The sequence below is a fragment of the Trifolium pratense genome, linkage group LG1, assembly GCF_020283565.1.
Source record: "Trifolium pratense cultivar HEN17-A07 linkage group LG1, ARS_RC_1.1, whole genome shotgun sequence".
Lineage (NCBI taxonomy): Eukaryota > Viridiplantae > Streptophyta > Magnoliopsida > Fabales > Fabaceae > Trifolium > Trifolium pratense.
The window spans coordinates 12336661-12356123 of NC_060059.1; the positions used below are offsets into that span (position 1 = coordinate 12336661).

Genomic DNA, 19463 nt, shown 5'->3' on the forward strand with positions numbered 1-19463 from the left:
TTTAAGTTGGTCATTGCAGGTTAATATAATACATGTAAATCACCACAAGAAAATGATATCACTGCTCTTTAGTCCTGGTGGACCTTGTTCACACTCATATCTATATAAAAAATCATGAAATTTCAGCCTCTTAGTGATGTGTGTGCCTTGAAAGCATTTCACATGTGTCGGTTAAAAAGTCAAGGTGTTTGGTAGCTGATAGTCATCAGTGCTTTCTCGTTATTTTCTATGATAATTCAATCAAATGAATTCTTAGTTTAGAATCAGCATCCAATGCATTGGGTTAAGATACAGGTGGGTCTCTTCTTGTCCATATAGCACATGTCTCAGTCTATAGAATAGAAGTGCCACATCATTTGACAATTTTTATCCATCAGAATCTTAATAGAACCTCAATCTATAACAAATCTCCATTCATGGAAACGGATGGTCATAACAACTCTGACAGATTTACACTGAACTACAGACCCGACTCTCCTGCAGACAATATTTCTCGCATTCACGTACTCGGAATATTGTTGGCCGTTCAATCAAGATCTAATAGTCCAGATTAAAGCTTGGTATTTTGACTAATACAATCAAAATTAAAATCTACATTTTTTGGACTGTCGGATCAAAATTGGACGACCACTGTTGTCCGGGATGTGTAAATGCGGGACCCTTGACTGCTGGAAATACGAATTCCTCTACTACATAGTTCCTAGATTGTAACTTTGAATAAACAAAAGAAAACTACCTCAGCTCTCAAAATATATGTACACGACCAATATTGGCCATAATATATTTTACAACCTAAAACACCATAAGCAGAGCTCTTTTTCTTCCCTTCTTAATCTGATATCTTTCTGCACCTATAGACCTGATGTTGCAAGACAACTCTAACGTATGGCTATGAATAGTATGATGATCTGAAAGGAAAACTTGTTTCTGAATTCTGAACTCTATGGCATACTGAGTCTTGCAGTGACAAATGAAATCATCAGAACTATGCAGCCAGTAGCAGGTTTCAGAGCTAGAGAGTGCGAGGCCGTCGTTGTGTTTACAACAGGAGGGCTATCGGACCCAAAATCAGGCATTGTACCTGAAGCTGGGTCGCTTGATGAATTTAACACTGAAGGTGGGGCACCATAGCTACAAAATGCAGCATTATTTATACATACCCATGATTAGTATATGCTTATTGGTGCAACAGAATAATTATTAAAAGACTTGAAAAACTTGCCATCTCACTTACCCGAAAGTGCCTGATCCTGAAGATGTTGGTGGAGCTGTTGGAATCGATGGGGGAGCTATTGTTGGAATAGATGATGAAGGTGTTGTTAGACTTGGCGGCGGTGTTGAAGTTGGAATTGATTGTGTAGGTGGCGTTGGTGATGATATCGTTGGCGGCGTTGAGGATGATGTTGACGACGATGATGAGGAGGACGATGATGATGGGAAAATGCAAGAACCAGAACCTAATAAAAATAAACAGTGATCAATTTTTTGAAGCATGAGATTGAAAGAAAAAAAACGAGGGTTATTAAAATATGTTAAGATTTTACTTGGATTTGAGTTAACTAAGGTGGCAGCGCCTCCAAAGTTGCAACTTGTTGGAGATGGATTCTTTTGATAGTAACTGTTGAAGGCAAAAGAAGCATGGTTCTGCAAAGTGACTGGACTGTAACAACTAGCACCCTGCTGTATTTGAGAACAGTCAGCACCACCCATTCCACACGCATAATCCAACGCCGATTGAAGGGACGCTTGTGGAGCACCTGATTTCGCCACACACCAACTCTGTCCTTGAATGGAAGGAGCATTTACGCTTGAAGGAGGTGGCTGTTGAGGATTTACAACAGGAACATTTCCTGATGGAGGTGGATAATAAGATGTCACAGGGTTGGTTATTGGTTGTGTACCTGGAACTGTCGAAGGCGTTGTAGCTGGATTGAAGACAGGAACCGCCGGTGAATTGGTTGGATTTGTTGGAGGTAAAGGAACAGCAGGTGTAGTAGGAGGAACTGTTACTGGCATTGCAGCTGGATTTGTAGGGGAAATTGTGACAGGATTGGTGGTGGAAGGAACTGCAATAATGGTTGGTGTATCCGAGGGTGTCACAACAACTGGTGTTGGATTTGTCGGATAAACTGAGTTTGTTGGACTGTTTGTGCCATCTAAAGTTTTTCTTCTGTGAAATTTGCTTAAGATCTCTCTTCTAGACAAATGAAATATTTCTTCCTCTTCCCTTTTAAGCTCTTTCATTGAAAAATCTTCTGTTGCACGAAGTTCTACATATAATGCAGATAATCTTTTTGCAATAGGACTTCTTGCTTCTAAATATTTGGATACCCTTTTACTAAATTGAGCTACTTCTATTGAACTTGGTAAAACTGAACTCTTGATTGTTAGCACCACAGGAACATCATTGCAAGGAAGAACAGAAGCAGCAAGAGAAGCGCGTTCGGTAATAGTTTGAACAAAATGTTCTCCCATGCTTAATTCCCCATCAATGCTGTCTTCTATCGTCACAAACGATTTTGTTTCCTTTATAAATGAAAGTAGCCTACAAAGTTTGTGTTCTTGTGATATACTCAACTTCCTTAAGAATTGAAATGGAAATGCGACCGAGACTTTTACTTCGTTACCTATGTGAAGATCTCTGAGAATTGAATGAATTGATTTAAGAGCATGCATAATCATATGCATCTTATTTTGGACTAAGCACTCACTTCCACAGCTAGCAATGATGCTTTTGATGTTTAAATGTGGAAGAAAGTTCATAAGCTGAACTTTTAGCTCAGAAATTGCTGAATGTTTTGAAGTAGTGAAATTTTCAACTTGGCTTTTGTTTAAGTAAAGATCAACTAACACATTTGAGTTGGTAAGAGTGCTCAAAATCCTATGATCTGTGACGAAAACTCGAATCTGAGACGAAGAAACTTTACTCCATGTGTCTCCTCTCTCATGATAGGAAAAACCTACCAAAACTCCTGCAAAGAGTCAAAGAATGGAGGATTATTAGAATCTGAACAAAAACTATTACTATAATTTATCAGTGTTAAGTACTTACCAGAACATGAAATTAAGAGAGAAGAGAGAATCAAGAGGCTGAAAGAAGCTTCCTTGGCCATTATCAGAGAGTGAAATGATCTTAGCTGAAATTTCAGTGTGATTGATATATACAGAAGCAGTGTTTTAAAGACATAGCAAAGAACTTTAGATAAAGATGATGAGTGGGAAGAAGAGAAAAAGTTGTCAAAAAAGAAAGAGGACCAAGCTGTAATGATATGATAAAGAAAACAAAGATGATGTTGGATTATTAGATGTTACTTTGTCATTAAGCTTTAATTTGAAAAGTGGAAATATATTGTCGGATTACAATATTGGAGAATATGCTTTCTATATATATAAATATCTTTGCCAAAGTCCTTAAAATGAATGTGCAATGCAAATACTGAGACACATGCATGCAATATAAATGAAATTGTGCACATGTGATTCTGTGTCGGTGTTCCTTAGTTAAGGGCTTTTGCTTTTGGATTCCATATACTACTGCCTATTGCTCAAAACAAACCATGTGTTGGAGGGTAGATATCAAATTCTGAGTAGGAAACTTAGGCATTAGGCATGAGAAGTGTTACATGGTTACATGGATACCTTAGCTTTTGCAATGGAACAAATTAAGAAACTTAAAATGACCTATTTCTTACATAAAAGACTTAAGGATCTAACTGTTACAAACGCGAAATTTAAAGGATCCTGAATGCATTTATCTGAAAAATTAATATGGACAACTTTTATTGTTGAAAGATTTTGAGTGTAACAAGTAAAAGAAGGGATAAGGAGCCAGAAAAAGATATTGGTTTTGCTTTAAATTCAGATGAGGTCAGGCGGTATTGTGGACTAACTGTGAGCTTTTGTGCATCTATATCTAACAATCTAAAGTTGGAGGATGAGCTAAGATTTATATATACCAAAATCAATAAAGTCTTCTTTGTTCAGCAAATATTGAGTTTTATTTAATAATAACTTATGTTCAAATATACATAATTTTTATGTTTTTGTTCTTCACCCGTATCCGGCCCACTGGACTGTCTAATCTGGTTCGGGGTTAGTTCCGACATCAAGTGGTTCCGGCCCCTCCCGATTGCAGTTGTGGGGTTAATATTAAATATACTTATATCTCAACCTCAAAAGCTAGCTCTCAATAGCCCGGAAACCTAAGTCCAACAACACAATTATATATACTAGGGGTAAACCCGTGCGTTGCACGGGTTCGATTAAAATATATAACTAAAATAATTTTATAAATGAAAAATAATAATTGTGATAAGTTTAATCACACATAATTAAAACATAATTAATTTAAAATATGATCATGTTTAATATTAGTATATGTATATAAAAAAAAAGTTGTTTAGAAATATTAGATTTTATTTATTTATATCATAGTTTTGTTTATATTTTAATGTAATAGATCTCTTATAATATTTTATAAATTTGAAGGGATACATCATATTTTATTTTAATTGTGTGCTCCTATAAGATCTTAGGTTTTCTTTATATGAATGACAACTTTACAGTCATATGTCACTTTGCTTTTTATTTTTTTATGTCTCCGTTATTGTATTTTCAATAACAGTTGGAGGCATGCGTACATACATACTTTTTTTTATCACGTGATCTCGTTTTTTGAAAATTACGTATCAAATAACGTAACCGGCCGTTTACTCCCTTATATGCAATTTAAGGCACCAAATAGCTTTTCTACTTACTTCTCTTTCGGTCTTTTGAAGTTTCTCCTCACATATTCATTTGGTGAAATTTTATCCCGACTTTATTAGTCCCAATTTTTTTAGTATATTGTTTAGTTTACATTTTTTTTCTTAGTCTTTTTTTGTTTTGGTTTGTTTTTTCTTTTTTATGGTAAAGTTTGTGACCCTACAAATTTATTTTTAGTTTTTGTGTCTCTTATTTAATAATATTTGCTTGAATATTTAGTGTATTTTTGTTATAATATATATAAGGCTAAATTGCAGTTTTGACCCCCCACGTTTTATAATTGTGCGATTTTGGCCCCCCAAGTTTCAAATGAGCGATTTTGGCCCCCCACGTTTGCCCCCTTTTGCATTTCTTGGTCCCCCTGACTATTTTGACCAAAAACCTGCTGACATCGAATACTTTTGACACGTGTCTTAATTGTATTGGCCAACCAAAATTTATTATTTTTTTTTTAAAAAAAAAATTTAAGGAAAGGTCACGTGACTCTTTTTTTGTTGGGTTTAATTATTTATTTTTTAAAAAAAAATTTGTAAAAATCAACAATAAAAAGCCTTAATTTTAGCAATCAGATGTTAGAGTTTTCTAACCAAAATTGCGATTTAAGACTACCAACAGAGGCACTAACATCTGATTGTTAAATTAAGACTTTTAATTGTTGTTTTTTACAATTTGTAAAAAAAAAAAAAAAATTAATCCCAACATAAAAAGAGTCACGTGACCTTTCCTTAAATTTTCTTATAATTTTGGTTGGCCAATACAATTAAGACACGTGTCAAAAATATTCCATGTCAGCAGGTTTTTGGTCAAAATAGTCAAGGGGGACCAAGAAATGCAAAAGGGGGCAAACGTGGGGGGCCAAAATCGCTTATTTGAAACTTGGGGGGCCAAAATCGCACAATTATGAAACGTGGGGGGCCAAAACTGCAATTTAGCCTATATATAAACCTTAAATACTTTTTGTTGCCAATATATAAGTTTGGATGATGATTTCATATATTTGAATTTAGGTTCAGTTATTTGGCTCAGGTAAAGAAAGTTTATTTTGCATGTCTCCCGAGAGGTCACTTGGTTGAGGAGTTAATCTTCAACCTAGAGGAACTTGGTTCGAGACCCGACACCCGAAAAAGAAAGTTTATTTTAGAAGAATTTAACATCTCATCTTATTATTTGCTTAAAAATGTTATATTATTCTTATAAATATCTCTCTATATTTATTTTGGGCCGTAAATACTCTTAAATCATATTCTCAAAGTCCTACATATATGTTTCAATCATATTTTTCGTTTATTATAAGCAATTGTTAAATAATTATGACTATCTATTTTAACAAAATTAAAAATAGATGATAGTTTTTGTAACTTGAAAGTTGTCCTAAGTTAATATTATTAGTGGTGTGAAATTATAATATTTTTATTATATGCAAAATTTTAAAATTCTAAATTATTATTATTTTGTTGTAGGTATAATTTTTTTTCAAGTAAATGCATGCATGATAGAATTGTAATTTACAATTAAATACGTAAACTGATTGTATATGACATGCAATTAAAACTCAATATGAAAATGAAAGGTCCCATGAATAAAAACTAAACCTTTCAATATTCATTACTTTTAATCATCATTAATTAAATAGAATAAGAAAGGGGAGAAGTTACAAATGAGTATTAGGATTTTTTTTTAGAAGTGTCACATTGTCATAAGTAATGCAAGCTAAATATCATGTCAAAGTCATTATCATTATCACAATTCACACAATGCTTACATAATTTAGTCTGAATATATAAGTTTAAAGTATCCCTGAAATTAGAAGATTTGAACTTCACCACAATGCTTGCATAATTTATCTAACCGTCTATGAATGTAGAGGAAAAACGTGAGTATAAACATATACTCACATTTAGTTATAAAGACTATGGACCCATGTTATAATAGTGGTTATAACATTCTTTTCTTTTTTTAAATGAACTAAAATTTAGAATTGAAAGTGAATTCCTTCAAAACATAGATGAAAATTATAAAAAAAAATGAATCACTTGCACCAAACATATTGATGCTATAAATTTATTATCTAACTATTGGAAAATTCTTCAAACATCATATATCTCAATCCTCTAAATCTTCCACAACTTTCTTGCTCCATAATATTAGTTGACTCTTTATTAGATACAATTTGAGAAAGGAATATATTTTGTCATCTTACATGGAATGAAGCCTCTTAAAAATTATCATTGGTTCTATGTTCTTGATAACAAAAGAACAACAAATATCAGTAAATAAATGAGAAAAATAAGATTGTTTACTTACAACCATTGTTATGATAAAAAAAAAATTAAAGATTTAAATGACAATAATTTGATAAGAGTAATTGAGAATACCGACCTTTTCATCCATTAACATTCTATCTGCAGTGAAAAATTATTTCTTCCAAGCTACAAATGAAGAACAAAAACTAAACATTAGTACATATGAATATTGTAGGATAACAAAAACTAAACATTAGTATATATAGCACCATGTAGAAATAAACTCAAAGATTGAGTGAAATTGTCAAATGTTAAGATTTAGGAATGAGTAGAAAATGAATGTGAGGTGGTGGTTATAAAGAGTGTGAGAGAGAGTGAAAGTCACTAAACTTTTCTACTTTGGAAGTTATATTTGGAGGAATGTTAAAGGATGCATACAATTATGATGATGCTAAATAATGCATTAGTTTTTTTAAAAAAAATTTAATTTAATAAATTAAAAGAGACAATATTAAGATTTTAATAACGGTTACTAACATTTAAAATTATGATCAGTTGTATTTAAAAAATGATTGATGAGTTGCAACGTATATTCATTTGTCATCCACTATTGTGTTAAATACAACTCAATTGGTAGCTGTAAGAACGTTGATATACAGAAGTCTATATTTAAACTCGATATTTTTCACTTCCCCACAGCTTACACTTAAGGTGTGTGAGTCAAACCACTAAACTATTTCACAAACTCTTTTTATGATTTTTTTTTTTAACTAAATTGTGAGCTGAAATTCAGCTGAGTGTAGGACCAAAAATTCTATTTTAGTTTTTGGCTAGAGTGTGCATTGTATTAGTTTAAATGTCTAGTCATGCAAGCATTGTTTGATTTAAATGCTACGTAGACAACATGGGTGGGACAAACAAACCATGTGGAAAATAATCTTATTCTTCCTTTTCCTTGTTCAAGTTTCAACTAAATTAAAATAAAAAGCATTTGTCTGACTAGGTTTCAGCCGAAGGCAAAGCAGCTTAAGATAGAGAAATAGAAAGTGGTTGCACAGTCATGGTTGATAAGGGTGATGATGTAATTGTATATGCAGAAAAGCTTCCCTTGTAAATCTCTAACCCACAAAAAGTGGAATACTATAAAGTATATTTGGTGCCTTTGGTTTGGGTACTAATTAAATTTGGGTCATGTTAAACAGTGCCCCAGGGGCACTAGTTAAGCATACTAAAAATGAAACAAATGAAAAAGTTAAGTTAATGATGAAAGACAATAACTTTTCACATCATTAAAACATTGAATGCACAATTTACGAGATAAAACTTCTATATTTGTATCCTTAACTAGTGTCCCGAGGGCACTGTTTAGCATTTTCCATTAAATTTTTATTTTTTTGTACATGGGTACTAATTAATTATCTGTCTTTTAAAAGTGATTAAATTAAATATTTTAAAGCATTCAACTCATTGGTTTTCGTCAAAAAAAAAAAACTCATTGGTTGATTGATTATTATAAGGAAAATTCTACGGTGCATTCCAGCTTTGGAATGTTTTGGTACATTCCTAAACTGGCCAATGAGAATGCAGTGTTGACCAACTTTAAATGATACGGTACAATCCACATATATGGTGCTCACCATGTATCTTTGCATCTTTTAATATTTCAACTAAGTCCCTAAATATTATATTAAATAAATCTTCATCTTCAACCTTCAGCCAGGTCACTTCGACCCGTTTTAGATCCGCGATATCCAGCGTTGACCCGACAGTTTTAGGTCCATTTAAACGTGGAAAGTAACAATTAATTACCCAGAAACATCACAAAAATCATTTGCAATACAGTTATGATTTTAATTTTGATTCAAATCGTCTAAAACAAAAAACATAAAATTAAAATCTCTAAAACTTGAAAACTAGATCTTGCCATCGCCGCATATGCCACAACTGACGATGAATGATTTCACCATATCCACTGATGTTACTCGATTTGTTTAAAATCTTATGAGTTTATAAATTTTTCTTGAAAGCAATAGATGGACAATGGATCTTGAGTTTGAAATATCATGAGATTAAAAGTTTTTGTACAAACATGACAAAGAACATAGTTTCTTCTCTCTCCCGTTTTTTTTTTATTAAAATGATAATATATATTTAATTTGTAAATTATTATTAACTAAATGAGGGACTAATGTGCAATAAATTAAAATTTCATAAGATTCACCATGGACTTGCGCTGATGTGGAAATAATTGATATTCTATTGGTCAATTAAAAGGACTGCACCCAAACAGTCCAAAATAGAGCTGCACCATAGAATCTTAGTGTAAATACACATTAAATATTTGAATTTTTCATATTTTTATTAACCCTGCCCCTACCCCCACCCTCACCCCCACACCCTCCCCAAGAAAAAAGAAGATTATCACATTCACATTTTTGTGATATTCACATTGCATCCTTTCCCTAACAAGGCGCCTTCAACCGAATAGACCAACAATCCTAATCACACTTTGACAAATCTTATTCAGTTTCACAAACTCATCTAAAATGGAGTTTACCGGAAGTACAATTTTGGTAGTATAAGATAAAATAGATACATAAATATTTTAGTGAATGTTAACTATTTCTTATTAAAAAAAACTGGTAGTAGTAATAGATTTGAGTATATAGAGGTGAATTGAGAAATTGATCAAACCTTACAATTCTCCTCCTTTGAAAAATGTTTGCTCGACCCTCAAGTATTTCAAATTTTCAATTACACCATGAGAGAGAAAATAAATAAATTGAGTGGTCTAATAAATGTGATATATTAATTAGTGACGTGATACTACAAAGATAGAGATAAAAAAAAAGTGTTAAATAAGTGTATGAAATTTAGATATTTCCAAATATAATAGTTGCTTTCTACTATTAGACAATTTTCTCACATAGTTGACACACTACATTTCCTTTGTCATGAGCATAGTATACTTAGCAAAGGATGAACAAGATTAGGGAATGAAGCATGAGGAATTTTTGTGTGAATTTTTCTTTTATATTCCCTCTTTTTCATCTTGAGCATGCACTACAAGAAAATTGTTAATTAGCGACGGTTTTGGAAGCGATTAGCGGCGGTTTTAAACTGCCGCAAATAGGTATAACGACGGTTTCAGTAATGACGCAAATCCTGGCGTCGTCGCACAAAATAGCGACAGTTTTCGAAACCACCACACAAACCGTCGAAAAAGATGTAATGTCGGTTGCAACCGTCGTCAATTGATTTTTAAACCGTCGCAAAGTGAAAAGTGCAAGGAGTTTATTTCACCCTTTCCCGACGGTTTCAAACTGTCGTTGGTTTTAGCGTCGGTGTAAAACCGTCGCTACACATTTTTTGAAATAAAAAAAAACTTTCTCATCAAGGGTCACCACTAAGATAAGCCACGACGGTTTAGAAGAAACAGCCGTAATTCTCACAAATGAAAATAGCGGCGACGGTTTGCAGGAACTGCCGCGTGTTATCCGTCGCGAGTGAAACTTTTTTTTGTAGTGATGTTTCATGCTCGAAAGGGTTCACGATAAGGGTCACCACTATATCACTTTCTCATCTTTTATAAACGAAATGGAAATGGATATGATCCCCTTTTTGTTTAGCCATTTTACATTTTTCTATTTCAATGGTTGATAGATCACACAAATAAAAAAGTTAGGGGAGAGAAAGAGAGATGGGGTGAATATATAGTTTAAACTTCACATTATTGCAAAATGAACAATATAAAACTTCAAAAAGTTTGTGACAAAATAATTTGTTTCTGACTTTGGTTAATTAGTAAAAATAAAATAAAATGTAATTGTATGGAGTTTACTTTGTCAAATGATTTTAGATCTCATCTTAAAAATTAACTCAAAAAGTTGTGGTGCTTAAACACATTTATACATCAAACATGTACAAAATATATGAGACTTCAATGCAACTTCATGGTATAGATTAACAAGTTAAATTTGGATATTTGAGTGTAGAATGTGTAGACATAAAATATTTGATAAATCAGCCCATATTCTTTAAGTATCTTTTTTTAAAAAAATAAAAAGAAAAGAAAAGCAGTGATAAAAAAGCCAGTCAATTTATTTATTTATTTTTTGGTAAGCACTAGCAGTGATCCGTTCAATTATTATTTTTTGAATATAAAGAAACAAGAAGAAAAAAAAAATTATAAATAAGGATCCATATTGGTTATAACCTGCTTCTTCATAATGATATATAAATAAACTAAACTTTGGCATCCATTATATTGTTCCTAGTAAGATCAAATTAAGCAGCCAAATACAGATTAAGAAAGACACACACGAAAACAAACCTAATGATACATAGGAAAAATCAAACTTAAAAACAAGTTATACCATGCTACTGATACTTAATTAGCATTAAGTAATATAAAAACTATATAATTAATTAATAACACACATGTCTTCTAATTAACCAAGCTAGAAACACTCCATTTAGCACCTTAAATTTTTTTGTCTTCTATGGATGTGGTAGTGAGCCTCCTCCAGTTCCAAAAGTAGGGGGGATATTAGGGAAGGGATTGCCATTAGTACACCCCCCAGGGAAGGTGCAAAACCTTACACCATCAGGACCATACCCTATACCTGCAGCAAAATTACCAGGGCTACTTGGAAATATTCCATTTCCTCCTCCAATATTGAAAGTTTCAGGATGTTTCACACTCTCCTTTAGCAACCTTCCAGCTCCTTCCACATGATTTGAATTTGCAAGAATCACTAACATAATGGCTAACATCACTAACATTATCTTTGAATCTCTCTCCATTTTTCTTTTCTTAGTTACTCTATTTCACTCACTTTGAAGATATACTTATTAGGTTAATATTTTGAGAGAATGTGGTACTACATATTCCCTCTATTATACTACTTGCCTTGTGGCCTTTATGTAAATACTTCACTTTAACATGACCAAATTTTAGATTTAATTTAATAATATCTATTATTTCTTGCTTAAATGAAAATTGTTTTTCTTATGTCTTTTCATTCAAATTCTATAGTAATAATATAGATAAATATATATTTTATTTGTTTATTATTATGATGTTGATACGAATGTTTTACTGTCGTTTAGTGGTGATTAATATATCTCTGTCAAATTCTACCAAAAAAAATATATATTTGTCAAAAAATGTGTAGGGTACACAAAATAGATTCTTCTCTGTCAAGTGAATTTTCTCCATACGCAATTGAATCGCTAACCATTTACTTAATGAATTCAAATCCCTTACCACTTAATCAATCCATTGTTGTTTGATAACTATAGTTATTACAGAGTATATAGTAGTATATAGTATTTATTCTTTCATTCGTCAGAATTTAAATCTGAACATTTTACTCGTTCAACATCTTTAACCTTTAATTGAATTAATTGAACTACTCAACCTGTTGTAGATATATCGAACTAGATAAAAAAAATGATAAATATCAACCTTAAAATATATTTTAAAAAGTAAAAGACGAACCGTCCAAAGGTCCTAGCTCAACTGATAAATATATGCCTAAATTGTTAGGTCGGACCTCATGATCGGAGTTTGAACCCCGACTCTCTCACTTATGTATGTTAGTTTATGATAACTTTATCATTTCATTTATATAAAAAAAAAAGAAAAAAGAAAAGAAAAGATGAACCAAGTTATTGTACTATCAAAAAACCATATATGTTCAATTACAAAATTACCCTTATAGTGTAATTTTATACTATATAGTGTATCTTTAAATTACTAGTAAGATATTGTTTGTGTTAGAACAACTAGTAGTACAAATGTACAATAGGCCAAGCCAATTTCATAAAACCCAACCAATCATCCCTGCTCCTATTAATGGTCCTTTCCTGTCCTCAGTTTGGAAACACATTGTCATCTTGCAATTTAGGGTAATACTTACACCTTGTGTCAAATCATATGCGTTGGTGAAAATCATTAAGTAAAATTTTATGAACATTTACTATTACCGTTGAAGTATTAATAAATGGCCCAACAAACTTTCAATAGAGAGGGTCCTTAAAAATCTTTATTATGCTGCAGAGGTAGAGTTAATTACATTTCCATGTTATATAGTGTGTTTGTTTTGTTGTATATCTACTCCCAACTGAAATACCGATAGATTTTCTATAAAAAGGAATTGGAAAAGCAGCAATATTAATGACTACTAGTACTATTTTACCATACTAAATCTCATCACATCATGTAAAAAGTAGGCATGAAAATAAAACTCATACCTACGGATACTCACCCAAATCATATCCGCTTTGATGGGGAAAATTTGAGTTGACTGCGTTTGGATTCGGGTTTGGATTTTCCCCGATTTTAAAAGATGGGTTTGGGGTGGGTAATGAGTACATTGATACCCACCCCGAACCCGCTCTGCTTATACTAAAAATTAGATTTCAACTCTTTTAAATTAGAAACGCTTAAATAATCTCTTAAATTATGTTCATATATTTATTTTTTATTTTAATTTGAGTATTAAACAAACCATTTTCTCTATTTTTTTTTATTTAAAAAATATTGTTGAGAAAATAATTTTGGACATTTAACTTTTTTTTAATAAAAAAATACTAAAATATAATCTAAATTCATGTGGAAAAATGCGTAATGGGGATACCCGAAACCCGATGGGGATACCCGATCCTCGTTGGATATGGGTTTGGGGTTATCATTTTTATCCCCGCTCGAATTTGGGATGGGTTTGAGAAAACCCAAACTTTTATGAGTTTGGGTTTGGAGAGGGCAAAACCCGCCCCCGCCCCACCCCATTGTGATGCCTAGTAAAAACCACTTTCTTTACTTTGCATAGCTGTTGTATTCAATTTGAAATCTCTTGGATCATGATGGTTAAGGTCTGGAATGTGGTACTCTTAATTTTCTGTGGGTCACCAACAAGACTGTTCTAAGTGTAAGACAATCCAAATAAATAAAAATATAAAAAATTTAACAAGAGAAAAAATATATTTCATAAGTTATACGTTTATTTGTTTACACAAGCAAATGACATCGAGATAAAGAAAAGGCCTCTGAAAAAGAAAAAAAATAGTGTCTTCCATAATATAAAATAATGTGAGACTTTGTATCATATGAATAACGGAAAAATATTGGAAACTTTGTATTTTTTTTTTTTTAAAAAAAAAAACTGTTTGTATTCTTTGTTTTTGTTTGACATTTTTCACATTTTCTCTGAATAAACAAAAAAGTCTTAAGTCACTAGGTTTGGTCTAGTGGTGAGGGGTTTGGGTAGTACGTTATAGATTATGGGTTTGATCTCCAGCTCATTGTAAAAAAAAAAATAGTCTCACTTTAAAATTCAGTTTAGGTCCCTTTTAGTATTGGGTCGACTCTATTCAACAACTTCAACAAAAAGTACTTTTATTTATTTATTCATTTTTTATAAGAGATGAGCAAGTTTTGCATAGACACAAATCAAAATAAAATGTATTCAGGCACACACACAAAATAATAAAAAAATAATATAGCCACATCAATCATTATTTTAATTCTTTTTCATTTAATTTTTTTTGTGTGTGTGAGTGTACTTAACACCATATCATTTGTATTTGTGTTTATACTAGCATTTCCCATGAGAGAGAGATATGTGTTTTTTGTGACATTGTTTAGAGGTCAACTCTTCGCATTTTGTAACTTTTGATTTCTCTCTCCAGGTTTTGTTTAAAGTCATTCGATGATTCAAGTGTGAGTGGGTCACTTCACCTGACCTATTTCGATTATTTTCTATTTTTTATTTCATTTTATGTTAGTTTGCGATTTTGTGGTTTGAATATTTGAAAAAAAACGGAATGATGTTATTTTCTCTTAAAAGGTCGCGACAATTATCTTTGGCGAATTGTATTAATTTATCTTCTTAAAAGTGTTTTTTAAGTAAATTATTACCGGATTCCATTTGCACTTTCTACGAGTGAGTAATATCACTAATATGGAACGTAGTCTTTGTGTTGAGATAGTCCTTCATTGGCATGCTGGTTTTTGTCTTCTTAGATTTGAGTTTTGGACTCGATTTACGGAGAAAGTCATTCAACCATCTTAAAATTTGAACCAAAAAAATATTTACAACCAAAATTATTTTTAACTCAAAACATCACATGGTGAGTACATGTCATCCATGATATGTAAAAAATATGATACATTATATTAATTTTATTTTGAACAAGTATACATTATAGTAATTAGTTGTAATTATAAAGTCATAATCAATAACACAAATTGTTTTGATAATTTGACCTCATCATCATCAAAATTAGAGTCATAGAAAACAAACATAATCTTTCAAATGTAAATATTTTTTATATTCTTTGATACCAAAAGATCGAGATTAGAACATAAAAAGAAGTTTTTTTTTTACAAAGAGGGTCGAAGCCCAAAGCAAAATTACGGAACTAAACAAACATTTTTAGGTATAAGTGTCCAGAAAAATCATTAAAAAAAGCTTATGAAGCTTACTGGTTGGAGTCTCCACAATAGTACAAACAAAAGAATAAAAGGAAAAGCTAAAATATGTAAAAAATAAAAATAAAAATAAAAAACTAAAATTGGCAAACCAATCCGTACAACGGTTTCCCTCCCTCCAAGTGACGAATTTGGATATATATGTCTATCAAAAGCTAACATATTGTGAATGCTCTGAATTAAAGTGGAGAGCGTCCCATTAAACTTGTTGTTATCCATAATCATATCAATCAGAATCTTTTAGTCACTCTCCACTGCGAGATGAGAAATATGCTCCTCCCATGCAAGATCCAAGCCGATCTACATACCCTACATTTTAGCATGAAAGACATCACAAGCTCCGATCGTAACCTTTAATCCATAATTTAATTCAATAAATAGATTATTGCAATAACCATTACACCGTAAGTATCCTCGTATAGGAAGAGGACTCTACAAATAATATCTTTGTTTTCTTGTCATCATTAGTCAATTCAACTACAATAACATCAATATCACTAGCAAGGGGAAGTATAGATGAAGATGGAGATTGATATATATACTTCTCATTGCTACGCACATGTGTGATTACTAGGTAAAATTTGAGGTTGTGACTTGTGTTGTGTGGCCTCATTAAGACCCAAAGCTACGGATGAAGGAAGGAAGTTAGGCCACTCAAAAAATATATTATATTTTTGTATATTATAAATCCTGAATAAAAGTATTTGTGGTACAATTTAATTGTTAGAGATATTATATTAGGTAGAGTTGAAATTTAAATTTGGAATTCCCAATTTATTTGTCTTAAAAATGAAATTTTTGTCACTAAAATACTTGATCAAGAAAATAAAAATCTAGCGAGTAGTTTCAAATGAAAAAAATACAAACAGTATTTGTCCCAAATAAAAAAAAATATAAGTAGTACTACATTCACTAAAAACAACAAAAGACAAACTAGCTAGAAGTCTACCTATACCCAATGACGATGTAGGGGAGTATATATGAATTCATGTATCTAATTTTTTTAAGGGTCATGTTAATATGTGCATAAAAGGCACATGTTACGGTTCTAAATATAGAAAATTGTATTTATTGTTAGAAAAAAATTTAATGCTTAAGAAGTTAAATGCACATATTTCAATATATTATTTCTACTTTTGCTTCCTTAACATGTGTCTTTGGTGCACATGTTAACATTTTCCTTTTTTTAATACTCCCTTCGTTCCGATATATAAGAAAAAGAATAATTTCACATTTATTAAGAAACTCTAAAATTTAGCAAAACAAAAAATTGTGTTTCCTAAATTACCTTGCACATTTTGAAAATCAAAACAGAGTGTAATAAATATGAGCTACAAGTATTGGAATTTGATTACAAGAAACTTAAAAGCCATAGTGAAAGAACAAGCTATATTGAATAAAAACGGTGGAAGGTGAAAAAAACACTATAGTATGACTATCATTGATATTGGGAACCGAAAAGTTTCATGGAAAAAGTAATATACACACTTTTGAAAAACATAAACTTATTAAATACTAATACTATAAGGGTATTTCTGGAACAATACAATTAAAAAGGTTAAAAGTTGATGTTTTTTTGCTATATTTTGGGACAAAGAAAAGAGGTTTTTTTTGTTATAAATTGGGACGGAGGGAGTACGTTGGTTTCTCTAATTAACATTTTGATTAGCTATGACTCTCTTTGGTAACGACAAATTTTGAGCTTATAAATTGTAGCTTATAAGCTCATACGACCAAAAAAATATATGTTTGGTAAATTTTTTTTAAAAAGAACTTATAGCTTATTTTTCAAACGTTATTTTATGTAGCTTTTGAGTTTATTATACCTTATCATTTTTTCTTCCAATTAATTTGAAAAAATTAAATATCATATTTTTTATGTCATTTCATATTTATAAATCAGTTCAACCGCTAATTTTACTAAACATTACAGATTCAATCAGCTAGCTTATTCACTATAAGTTAAAGACTAACTTATAAGTTATTAGCTATAAGTCCATCAACTATAAACTAACTTATGAGTTCTCAACTATCTTTTATGAAACATGACCTATATGTAAAACAATAGAAAAAGGATAAATAACACCCCACTCATCAATAATATCTCCTTGTAAATTACTCCCCCATCTCATAAAAGTATCTCATTTACAACATTTATGTCTTAAAATAATTCTAACTTTAAAATATCAATTCAAATTTATGTCTTAAAATAATTGTAATATCAATTCATATTTCGAGTTTTTTTTGGAAGAACTTTTTAAAATGTTATTATAAACTTTTCTACAAAATAATAATTAAAAAATATGCATTAACTTGACAACAGAAATTAAAAATTCCGTATATGATAACTTTGTAGGAACAATACATACAACTTTCTTTATAAAGACGAATTTAATAATTTTATATAGAACAAAAAATATTTTTAACTAAGAAAAATGCGCCTTTATACACCTTCACAATCTAACGGAAGCACGGAGAAGTTTTAATTTTAGAAAATACATACAGGAGATAAGAAATACTTAAATGCAGAAATATCTAATGTGTTGGTCCCGTAGCTCAGTTGGTTAGAGCGTTGGTCTTATGAGCCGAAGGTCGCGGGTTCGAGCCCCGCCGGGACCATATAGCTTATTATTTTTGCCAAAAACTTGTGAATATGTATTTGCCTTCTACATGAACACACACACAATAAACACATGATGGTTGTAATAATAAATGTAATGTAACAAAGTGATTATTACAACCTTAATTTTTTTTTTGTTGATAAAAATGGTCTTAAATTTTCTAAAGCACAATTTAGTTACTTTTCTGATATCTTCTTCAAAGTTGTAGATTTTTAGAAAAGCAGTGCAATGATGTCAATAATGCTAAAAAATAAATCTAAACCACAATTTAAACACAAATGATGATGAGATGTAAAATTAGTGTTAATCGTACATACTGTATAGTAAAGTTATTGTCTCACAACCAATTGCAAAGGTTTGAGAGCGTTATTTTTTGTTATACTCTGTCAAAACTAACAAATAAGAATTGTGTGTGTGATTATTTGTAGGTTTTCTCTTGCTGTCAATATGTTGTTGATGTGAGCTTGCATATTTTTGGTATTCATTATGAGCCTTATAGTAACTTCTTCATATTATGTGTTGTATTGATTCTTGCTAAGGTAGTGTTTATTGTTTAAGATCAAATTACTCATTTTTCAAACGTGGTGAAAAGTATATTTCTCTTAACCATAAATCATATATTATTATGTGAGAACAATATATCAATCAAGTTAACACTACTTAGAAATTTTGTTTCTATTGAACATTCAAAGGTAGAGTGTGGCGCTGGTAATTGTTGTTCTCGTTGATATAATATAATTTTGGATAATTTATTCTTTTCATCTGTGTGATATCGTTACCTTTTCATTATAGTCCTTTGAAATACTTTTAGATTTTGTCCCTATAATTTATGTTTTTTTATTAGGTAGTGACTTGGGATCCGGGAATGTGCTTCTCCTTAAAACTGTGCGTTTGATTCGTAAAACAGTAAAGACTGAACATGACAGAACAAGATGACATGACATGACAAAATTGTATTTGAGAGATATAAGACGATGATATTTTTATATTCAAAAATAAAATGAGTATTTTCGTATTTTTTATAGTTATACTGTGGACAAAAAGTTGTCCCGTGGTTCAGTGAGGGACAAAAAATCTTATTTTTATCATATCCCTTGTTACCTAATTTGTCCAGTCCCATAATCAGTTTCAAATCAAACAGGGTACAACAAAAGTTATCTTATCCTCTGTTTTTTAGCATATCAAACGCACATTTTTTATTAACTAATGTCGCGTTACCTTGCAATGTTACAATAACATCCTCACAATACAAAAATCCTAAAAACATGTTGGCGATGGACCATATTTTGGAGAAAAATACTATAATATTGTTGGAGAATTCTGGGATGCTCGTGGGAA

At 31.2% G+C, this 19463-nt stretch overlaps 1 protein-coding gene and 1 non-coding gene across 3 annotated transcripts; one reads left to right on the top strand and one right to left on the bottom strand.

The window, feature by feature from the left end:
- Positions 1–355: 355 nt before the first annotated feature.
- LOC123886415 (glucan endo-1,3-beta-glucosidase 12-like) lies at positions 356–3637 on the bottom strand. 2 transcript variants are annotated; one of them, XM_045935793.1, is made up of 4 exons: positions 3053–3637; positions 1545–2972; positions 1235–1457; positions 356–1131 (listed from the first exon to the last, which is right to left on the bottom strand). In XM_045935793.1, exons 1-4 carry the CDS (start codon positions 3111–3113, stop codon positions 942–944), a joined length of 1902 nt encoding a protein of 633 aa, XP_045791749.1. In that variant the 5' UTR covers positions 3114–3637; the 3' UTR covers positions 356–941. The 2 variants fall into 2 exon arrangements, with proteins under 2 accessions (XP_045791749.1, XP_045791706.1); XM_045935750.1 differs by having other exon boundaries at positions 1235–2972.
- A 14412-nt stretch (positions 3638–18049) lies between these two features.
- On the top strand, positions 18050–18123 carry TRNAI-UAU. The gene has a single exon. It is a non-coding gene; the product is annotated as a tRNA-Ile (tRNA).
- Positions 18124–19463: the final 1340 nt, after the last annotated feature.

Excerpts from the sequence above, each read along its gene's own strand:
- LOC123886415 (XM_045935750.1), bottom strand. The coding sequence starts at position 3,113 with ATGGCCAAGGAAGCTTCTTTCAGCCTCTTGATTCTCTCTTCTCTCTTA. Across the intron at positions 2,973-3,052 it reads TCTCTTAATTTCATGTTCTG|GAGTTTTGGTAGGTTTTTCC; the intron begins GTAAGTACTTAA and ends GACTCTTTGCAG. Across the intron at positions 1,132-1,234 it reads TCAGGATCAGGCACTTTCGG|CTATGGTGCCCCACCTTCAG; the intron begins GTAAGTGAGATG and ends TGCATTTTGTAG.